This window comes from Poecilia formosa, unplaced genomic scaffold (assembly GCF_000485575.1).
Source record: "Poecilia formosa unplaced genomic scaffold, Poecilia_formosa-5.1.2 Scaffold560, whole genome shotgun sequence".
Lineage (NCBI taxonomy): Eukaryota > Metazoa > Chordata > Actinopteri > Cyprinodontiformes > Poeciliidae > Poecilia > Poecilia formosa.
Genome location: NW_006800499.1, coordinates 12,965 through 22,592, shown reverse-complemented (window position 1 = coordinate 22,592; position 9,628 = coordinate 12,965). Strand labels below are relative to the sequence as shown.

At 46.7% G+C, this 9,628-nt stretch overlaps 1 protein-coding gene and 1 long non-coding RNA gene across 5 annotated transcripts in view; both read right to left on the bottom strand.

Annotated features, from left to right (window-relative positions):
• The window catches only part of LOC107834241 (uncharacterized), a 9,305-nt gene extending 7,551 nt beyond the window's left edge, over positions 1 to 1,754 (bottom strand). The window contains exons 1-2 of the long non-coding RNA XR_001660028.1: positions 1,633 to 1,754; positions 224 to 228 (exon numbers count right to left, since the gene is read on the bottom strand). This is a non-coding gene — a long non-coding RNA (uncharacterized LOC107834241). The remainder of the gene's footprint in view (positions 1 to 223; positions 229 to 1,632) is intronic.
• A 1,763-nt stretch (positions 1,755 to 3,517) lies between these two features.
• tfr2 (transferrin receptor 2) overlaps positions 3,518 to 9,628 on the bottom strand; it is a 13,305-nt gene continuing 7,194 nt past the window's right edge. For 2 of the 4 annotated variants that reach the window (XM_016665281.1, XM_016665280.1), the window contains 12 exons: positions 7,326 to 7,434; positions 6,786 to 7,261; positions 6,544 to 6,716; positions 6,357 to 6,476; positions 6,193 to 6,275; positions 6,059 to 6,122; positions 5,919 to 5,986; positions 5,139 to 5,209; positions 4,971 to 5,055; positions 4,494 to 4,718; positions 4,217 to 4,357; positions 3,518 to 3,820 (listed from right to left, as the gene is read on the bottom strand). In XM_016665281.1, the coding sequence (XP_016520767.1) occupies positions 3,557 to 3,820; positions 4,217 to 4,357; positions 4,494 to 4,718; positions 4,971 to 5,055; positions 5,139 to 5,209; positions 5,919 to 5,986; positions 6,059 to 6,122; positions 6,193 to 6,275; positions 6,357 to 6,476; positions 6,544 to 6,716; positions 6,786 to 7,261; positions 7,326 to 7,434 (1,879 nt within the window). In that variant the 3' untranslated portion in view covers positions 3,518 to 3,556. Of the gene's footprint in view, positions 3,821 to 4,216; positions 4,402 to 4,464; positions 4,719 to 4,970; positions 5,056 to 5,138; positions 5,210 to 5,918; positions 5,987 to 6,058; positions 6,123 to 6,192; positions 6,276 to 6,356; positions 6,477 to 6,543; positions 6,717 to 6,785; positions 7,262 to 7,325; positions 7,435 to 9,628 lie in introns of those variants that run through there. The other 2 variants (XM_016665282.1, XM_016665283.1) reach the window with 2 other exon arrangements.

Below are 9,628 nucleotides of genomic sequence, written 5' to 3'. Positions count from 1 at the left end.
ATATAGAAATCAGTAATACATGACTGAAAAACAAACTTCGGCTCCGTTGTTTTTTTTTTTTTTTTTTCTCCGCTCTCTGCTTCGCGCTGTCCCGGTTGCTTGGCAACATGAGTTACGCTGAGATGGGGACAGTTGGTGAAGGCTAGACCTGTCCGAATCCACAGATATTTTTCTTCCGGTCTTAGTTTATTCCCGGCCTTCGAAGGACCCGTCCTACGTAGACCAGTCCTTCGAAGGATGCAGACCCTGAATTCGGACACAGCTACTGTCTGAGTTATTGTGCGGAGATTTTGACTGACTTGTCGCATATACGGGACAACGCTGTGACCAAAAGTCTGCAATATATTGATGCGACATTCAGGAACAGTACGATTCATCTGCTCGTCTCTTATTAGATAGGACTGGAGTGTCGCTGAGAGCCATTGTTCTATCAGATAGCCATACGCTGTCAGGATAGCATACATGCTATACATACATAGTGAGTACTATGCCCGCGCATTAAGAAGTCCGACAGTCAGAGGAGTTGTCAGTTCATCATACACAACAAGTTATGATGAAAATAAGTCATTAAATTGTTTTCCATGATAACTATATAGATATACATGCATTGTTTTTTCAAATTCTATTTAAAGCAGGTCTGGCTGCAGCTGCAGTCAGCTACAACACACACCCTGTAAAACTCATTAACCTACTTAACCAGTAAGTCAGGATGCCATACAAGTGTTAATAAAGTGTATGATGATCTACGTCATGATTCTATGTTGCTAATTAAATAAAATTATATGGTAATGACGTGTCTGACAAATATAGCCGTGAGTTCGTGCTAAGCGTATGACAATCTGACAGCATATGCTGACCTGACAGAACACTCTTCTTTGTTCTTGTAATCCTCTGTGTACACTGCAGTAGCTATCATTATTTTATTTAATTATGTACATTGATATTTTTTAATTAACAAATAAATAAAACAAGAACGAAAGAGCACACAGAGCATGCACATTGCTCTTTGATTGTTTTTGTTCAAAGTGGCAGCTGTAATGTCTGCCATGGTGTCAGACTATCTGGCTTCATGTAGCAGGAGAGAGGGTGAGAACAGTCACGGTGAGCGCCTTGTGCAAGGTTACTTCTTGCTTGTTGCTCCTTGGTCAGTGTTCATAGTTGAGTGTCAGGGCATTGCCTCAATTGCTTTGTTTATGCAGACAGTGGTGGTTTCTGAGCAACATGGACAAACACCCAGGGCGTTATCTTTTTAGGGATGCCACGAGACCACCGCGGATCGTAGCACAGAGATGGAAGCAAAGCAGAACAAAGAGTTTGTTCTGCTTTTAATATTGATTAATTTTATTAAGTATTTAATATCTAGGTGTTTTTATGTGAATATGGATCTTTCAGATCAATTTGAGAAGCAATTTTGATCATATTTCACATTTTATCGTATCGTGTAGTGTGAGGCGCTGGTCTTGGTCTTGACTCGGTCTCGACTCCCCTCGGTCTTGGACTTGTCTTTGTCTCGGACCCTAAAAGTCTTGGTCTTGTCTTGGTCTCGGGTTAGGTGGTCTTGACCACAACACTGGCTTGACGTTCTCCGTGCTTCTCCATTTGGTCCACTTGATGACAAAAACGACACAAAACCAGACTGGGTCCTCTGGATAAAGGTTAACGGTTTACTTCAAAAATAAAAACAGTACAAATATTACTTTTCCACAGAAGTAATATAGTAAACAAAAGAATCCTAAGCGAGAAAGAGAGAGAGGTAAAAAAACCTGTGTGGCTTCGCTCCAACTGCCCAACTGATTCAGCCTGGCCACACCCTAAAGTCCTTAACTGCAATTACATATGCAAATTTACAAGAAGACCTTAGTATAGCCCAATATAACAAATTAGTATGAAATAGAGATTTAACTACTGATCATTTTTTCTCCAAATAAACAAATTACCATAAGAAATATTAACATAATTATTAGGTAAATTGTATTATTATCAACTATTTGTTATACTGTTTTATATGTTCTTAGTTTATGTACTCCTATTTGGTTTAGTCATATCTTTTAAGAAATATGTCTGTATTGTTAATCACTCTGGTTTGCTTTCTCAGAGGGCCTCTCTGAAGAAGAGCAGTGACAGCAGCTCTTCTCAGAACGCCCTGCTTTGACCTGTTATAAAAACATCACTGTGAAGATTCACAACTTGTCCCGTTTGATCCTGGGTCAGGAACTAGATAAGCTAGTGTTAGATGGATTGTGTTGTTAGTTAGTGATAATTTTGGCGCTGTGACTGTGTGATGAAGTGTCTTTCCCCTCCCTTTAGAGTTACAGCTCTCTGTGATTAGGGATCCTACAGACAATAAAAAGTGAGGGGCAGGCAAATGTGCTTCAGAGCAGCAGATTTGTAACTGAAAGCACATCTCTGTCTGTTCTCCTCGCGAGTATTCAGAATCTAACTTTCTCTTGTCTTTCCTGTTATTTAATCTGTGTTAATAGGTGTCAACTCTGACAATAATTTATCCTAAAGGACTGAATGAACTAAAATTAAATGTAGGCTTCTACACTGATGATTTATTAAAATGTTTTAATGTGCAGAAAAACTCCTTTATCCATCTATTAATCAGTCCATTTACCCATCCTCCTTCCAGAACATTTTAAATTTGTTCTTCATGATTCTGGTTCCTTTCAGGTCTCTGTTGCCATCAGGTCATGATGGAGTCCAGCCGTCTGTCCGTCGTTGTTCCATCAGGTTCTTCCTCTGAGGTGTTTCTTGGTTCTGGTTCAGTAAAGACATCAGTTATGCTAACATTAGCACTGCTAACACTAGCTCTGCTAACACTAGCTCTGCTAGCAGTAGCTCTGCTAACACTGTCTCTGCTAGCACTAGCTCTGCTAATAGTGGCTCTGCTGGCAGTAACACTAGCTCTGCTAACACTAGCTCTGCTAGCAGTAGCTCTGCTAACACTAGCTCTGCTAATAGTGGCTCTGCTAGCAGTAACACTAGCTCTGCTCAGGTTGTCATGGCGACACAGGGTTAGTGTTAGGGTAGCCAAATGCCTCGTCGTCACAATCTGCATGTTTCATTAACACCAGAACTCTGGGTTGTTTTTATCAAAAGTTTCTTTGATTATTCAGTTTGTTCTTCATCTCCAGCTTCGTTTTACTGCAGCTCATGAACTTTTATTATTTTTGCAGTCTGGATGTTTTCTGCTGACAACTCAGGAGATTTCAGTCACAAACTTTAATGTTTTAAAACAGAACAACTTCACACCAACATGGAACTAAAACCCGATCACTGAATGATACAGATGTTTATGTATCTGGAGAACGTCTGAGTGAAGCTTCATGAATATTTAATCAGCAGAAACTCAGCAGATGTTCTTGGTTTTCACTGAACCTGTTGAACCTCAGAGACACTAAAGACTGAAGGAAGGAAACGACTGGGAGGATCAACTGGTCACATGATCCAGAGGGACCAGCACCACTGTTCACACTGTGTGTGTGTCTAGGTGTGTGTTTTCTACCAATGTGTGTGTGTTGTGTCTCCATCACTGTGTCTAGGTGTGTGTGTATTATCTCTTAGTGTGTGTGTAGCTGTGTGTGTGTCGGATGCTCCACACGTCCCCGTTCAGAGCGTTGGCCGCCCCCTGCAGTGTCCAGGTGAACAGAGCCAGCTGCCGTCTGAAGCGGTTCTCGTCGAAGCGTCCGGGGTCAGAGGTCAGCAGGGTCAGATGCTCAGTGAGCGCGCTCAGAGTGTGGTTGCCCCGCCCATGGATCACATGACGGAACGGCGTCTCCATGGCCGACACGTACTGAGACAGGAAGTAGTACTCCACCTGGAGGCAGACGGGGAAAGGTCAGAGGTCAGACATCTGTCTGTGTGATGAACCGCTGATAAACTGTCATAATGCTGATGTCTTCATCCTGAGTCTCTGTCTGGTTAACGACTGATAAGCTCAGTTCTCAGTTCTCATTTCTCAATGAGCCTCAGACTTTCATCAGGTTCACTTTATACCAACAGGTTCAACTTCTTCTGCTTCAGAACAGAAGGAGCAACTCGCTCTCACTGCCCCTAGTGGACAACTGCAGTACAACATAGATGGGGCTAAACAGGAAGTGACAGGATAACTTGGAGCCTTTCAAAGCACATTAAACATAAACACAACTAAAGTAACTCAGAGACAAGTCAGGATGAGAGCATGTTCTAACAGCTCCCTCCATGCTGCCGGTACCTTCATGATCCTGGTGTTGTAGAACCGGGCCGTGTTCGGGTCGTGCAGGTCGCTGTAGTCGATGGCTCTCTGCAGAGTCTCTGCCGCCCGGCTGTAATCTCCTCTGGCGCTGAAGAGCCACTGGGGGGAGACGCCTCTGGACTGCGAGGACAGAGACCGGCTGAGGGACACCTGATGGACACTACCTGTCCTCCACCCGTCCTCCACCTGTTCAACAGGTGGAGGACAGGTGGATCCATGTGATCCACCTGTCCTCCACCCATCCCCCTGTAGCTACCTGCAGCTCAGCTGAGTGCTTGTTGAGCTGAGCGCTGAGCTGCAGCACCGTCTGAGCGTAGGAAGTGATGCGTAGAGGCAGGATGTGGTCATGGACCAACCGCAGCACCATCTCCCCCACCAGCTCCGCCAGGCTCCGCCCAGTGACCCCCAGACGACCCCCCAGCACCTCCTGGAGGCGAGGGACGGTGTCCAGCGGCGTGTTGAGGAACGGATAGGCTCTGTCCTGGAGGACGAGGAGACAGACAGGAGGAGGAGCTGGAATCAGACTGGTTCTACTGGTTCTACTGGTTCTGATGGTTCTACTAGTTCTACTTGTAGAACTAGTAGAACCAGATCTACTGATGGTTTTACTGGTTCTGCTGGTTTTACTGGTTTTACTGGTTCTAGCTCTGTTTCAATGATCTGACAGCCATTACTGCTCTGAGCCATCAGAACCGGGCCTTTCTGGTCCGACCCGTCCGTTACAGAACCTTACCTCAGTGAACCTCAGCTCCATGGCAGGAACTCCAGCGAATGCAGTGAAGCTGTAGGCGCCGCTGTTCAGGTAGAGTGGTTTCATGCTGAGGAGAGACGTAGCAGTTAGCCTGTAGCTAGCCTGTCGGCCATCTTGTCCAGAGGACTAGAGCTCTGATTGGTTCCTCACATCCTCCAGCTGCCTCCGTCTCTCTCAGCCTGGCTGTAGATGGTCTGACCTGCATGTTTGGGATGCTCCACCTGCAGAAACCCAGGAACCAGAGACACCTGCTGGCTGCATATGGAACTACACCCTAGAGTCATTATAGACCAGGGGTGGTTAAATCCTCCAAGCTGCCATCCTGCTACTTTCAGCTGGATCTCTGCTCCAAACCAATCAAGTACCTGAATCCCCTCAGCAGCAGCTCAGCTCTGCTGAAGCCGATGAACAAGATGTTCATTAGGTCCATCTCTCAGGGCCAAAGATCTGGTCCTGAATTATACTGATGATGAATCAAACCAACATTTCTGATCTGAACAGATCAAGAACTGAAGGAGTCCAGGTACAGATCCTGTGGATCTCTGTGGATCCCTCGGTTTCCTCCTTCTGAGAATCTTAAGGACGATTACTGAAACGGCTCTAGACCAGATATCACAATATGACGTTTCCTTGGGATGAATTCAGCTGAATGGAAGGAAAACACAGAGAGGATCTGCCACCCATTGACCCAACAGACCAGAGAGTCTCTGGATGTCTCATCACCATCGTTTCTCCTCACGTTTGTTTGTCTGAACTAAATTTTTTTTAGATTTCCTGTCTGGTGAGTGAAATCAGTTCATGTGTTTAAGGACCAAACACTGTAAAACCAAACCTGTTAGAGCCGAGACCATTAATCATCATGACTTTGGTTTTTAAATTCAACCATTTTAAACTGAACCCGACATCAGAGGAACCGTTTCCTCTGTTCACCTGTCTGATGGCGGCGTCCAGCAGGTCGACCAGCAGAGGACTGGTGGAGGCCGACAGGTGATCATCACCTGGTGAACAACACATCCTGTTAGCTCTGATTGGCTGAGAGGAACACGGAGCGTTCTGATTGGCTGAGTTACCCATGATGGCCTGATCCAGACTGAAGTAGGCCACAGCCTTCAGGTGCAGCATGGACAGGTAAACCTGGGGGTCAGAGGTCACAGTCAGGCAGAGTTCAGGTCAGCAGCAGGTCGAAAGGCATTCTGGGAAAAACCTCGAGCCATTCCGTCGCTCCGACGTTCCCGAAGTCTCCGGCGTCCCAGCTGACAAAGAGCAGACTGCGCCTGGGACTGAAACCTGGAACCATCAACAGGAACAAGAGGTTCACCTGTCCAGGTGAGTCAGAGACAGGAAGTCCACCTGTCCAGGTGTTCTTACCGTTCTTCACCATGGTGCTGAAGGTTCTGGCCAGCTCCAGCAGGATGGCGGTTCCGACTCCTGACTTCACGGCTCCTGGACCCAGAGAGTCTCGCTGGGCTCCCAGTATGACGTACTGGTCTGGGTCAGAGGTCACTGGTTTACACCTGGAGCTTCACCTGGTGGCAGTGATGATGTCAGAGCGTACCTGGCTCTCGGCCCTCCAGGGAGGAGAAGATGTTGTTGAGCAGAACCGGAGTCATCAGGTTCTGGACTGACAGCCGGACTCTCCGACCAGAACCAAAGTCTGGACCGAGAACGCAGCGGACGTACGGCAGCCGCCCTCTCCAAGATGGTGGACAGGGGGGACCTGACAGCTGGCTGAGGAGCAGAAACAGGTAGCAGCTGAACACCTGAGGGGCGGGGCCTAACTGAGGAGGCAGGTCCTACCTGAGCAGCTTGGCGGCTACAGTAGCGGTGATTGGCAGTGCTGGGATCAGCGGGAGGCCAGAGGATGGGATGGGGGGGAACCGGGAGAGATTGAAGGAGGGGAAGCCGGGGGTGAAGGGGTCACCTGAGCCCAGGTGAACCTGCAGGGAGAGGAGCTGATTGGTCAGGAGCTCAGGTGAGTCTGAGGTTAGTTCTAGTGTGTTCAGGAGTCTCTCAGGTTTTCTCTCTGTTACGTGTTCGGACACGGCGGTGTGAGCGTTCAGTCCCAGGCGCCGGGGGTCCTGCGGCAGGTCGGCGGGGTCAGGGTAGATCAGAGCTCCGCCCCCTCCGTTCCTCTCGGCCAACCAGACCTTCTCGGCGAAGCTGACTCCGCCCCCGACCCGCATCACCACCAGGTGACCGGCCGCCAACACGCCGACGCTCCTCAGCCAGTTGAAGTCCTCTGGACGACCATAGTGGGCGTAGACCACGCCCCCCTATGGACAGACAGGTGAGTGGGTCTGTGGTTACCATGGAGACCAGCACTTCCTGTGCTCCTACCGTGTAGTTTCCTGTGGCGCTGTATGGACAGTAATCAGACGGGTTCAGAGGAATCTGTTCAAAGACCCGACCTGCAGAATCCACCAGGTGGAGGGAACTGGGGAAGGACCTGGAGGGACAAGGTGTGTAACTTTAAATATACATCCTGTTTAGCTCATAAATTCATGAGCTTTGCAATTCAAAGTCAACCTTCAGCTAGCTGCCTACATTATTGATTAAAATATACATATTTTCCAGACAATAGAGCGCATCACACTGTAAGCCGCACCGGGCTATAAGCTGCTGGTATCTCTGCCGCTCTCGGTGTCCCATAAGGTCCCAGCAGAGGGCTGCGTCCTAATAAATCTGCTGGATATATTAAGGACGCAGTTCTCCGTCTCCAAAGCTGAACCATGGTTTCGTTCACAAGTTTACGTGCAGCGGCTTTATTTTCCTCCTGTGCTGCCAGATCGATACTCCTCAACTTAAAAGCTGCATCATATGAGATTGAAAACATTTCTCCGTCGTGCCTGCTGCTAGCATGTGCTTGTTCTAAATGAAAATTAACGCGTTCTTGTTTGATTTACAATTTTGAGTTCCAATGATTCATTTCCTGCTAAAGAGCCCCCTGGTGGTTGAAGAAAAATACACAGAAAAGCCGCACAGGGCTACAATCCGCATGGTTCAAAATGTGGGAAAAAAGTAGCAGCTTATAGTCCGGAAAATACGGTATCGTCTGATCTCAACAGCATTAAAATAGTAATCTGATGTCTTTTCTATTCATTCATACTTAAATAATATTTTGTATATATTTTTAAACAATAAAACTGAACGATTTTAACAGCATATAAAACGATTTCCCCCCTGAAGTCTGGAGTGCTTTACTTTAAGGCACCTGAATTCAAATGGGCCAATCAGCGCGCTGCGTCAGGCTCCAAAGCAGATGATGTCATACAGCTCCACCTAAGTTTCCTTTTGGACTAGGCATCAAGGACCTTCACTTTTACCAAGTTGTTTCTGTTTTCTGGGACCTAATCTCAACCACACTAGGCCTTCAGTTACTTTGGTAAGAAAATAATCTAAATTTGCTTATTAACACCGCTGTGTTGTAGATGGCAAATGGTAAGTCACATTAGCTTTAGCTCCCGCCTAGCTTTAAAAGTTAACCACTAAGATTAAAAATCAGCCTTCTGGCCGTGCATGTTTCAGAGACATGAGAGTTAATGTAACCCGTCCTGTAAGTGTAGCTTCGTTTTAATGCTGTGTGTAAAGGCGGCCTGGATTTTTCTGCCTTTTTTGATGCCAGGCTAGTGCTAAATTAGCTAACTTCACAGCTATGTCCTTTCAAAGATGTATTCTTGGAGTTTAATTGGATATATACTGCATATGTGGAGAATCGGTTTAGTTCCTGAAAGATTATGTTTTTCATTGCAGACTGCATCACAGTGAGCCTTGTTGTATTTTTAATTGTGTTGAAGTTAGTTTAGGGTTGCCACATTTCAGAAGTCAAAATAAGGGGCGCCCACCACGGCGCGTCGTTCTGCTTTTCTCTTTTGCTCTCTGTGAAGGCGAACCCTTTTTCCCTCTGCTCCCTCTCTGCCCTTGCCTGCCCTGTTTTCTCTGTTTTTGTCTTTTTCTATATATTTGGAGCCTTTCTTTGCACATCCTCCAAATCTACAAATTATGGATCTGGTCAACTGCTCTCTCAATGCAATTGATAAAATTTTCTGGACGAGAAGTCTGGGCACAGCAGAGCCTCTTGTCCTGCGGGGACACACCCAGCAGGATTCACCCTGGATTTATTTATGATAACAGGATTTCTGCTGTTTGGAGCTTGTGGATTCCTGGATTATCGACAAATTTGTGACGGACTTGGCCGAACTAGTGAACATTCAGACTGTTGGTGTGGACAGAGACGCAGGTTGGATGTGAGTCTTGCTGAGACTCGCAGCCCAGCTTAGGACTCTAAAACTCACTAACAGGTTGGAATCAATCTTGGAGAAGTTGCTGGTTTTGGTTCAGTGGAACGAACAAACTAATTTGGATGATTGGGAACTGAGGTGTATCGGAGAGACTTTAGGGAAGATTGAAATTTATAATCTGCCCGACCTAAGACATTCTGTATCTGAATTGGCTTTCCCCGTATGGCCTTGGAAGGGCTGCATATTTCCAATCTTCTTGAAGATATGTAAACACAGTGCTCTTCCCTCCTCAACCCTTCCTGTTATCCATGCAGCTGTGGAGCTGAGCGCTCCCAAGGACAAGATAAAATCTTATTGGACTTCTGCCGGGAGGCTGAGCAACATGGTTTCATGGCCCTGTGA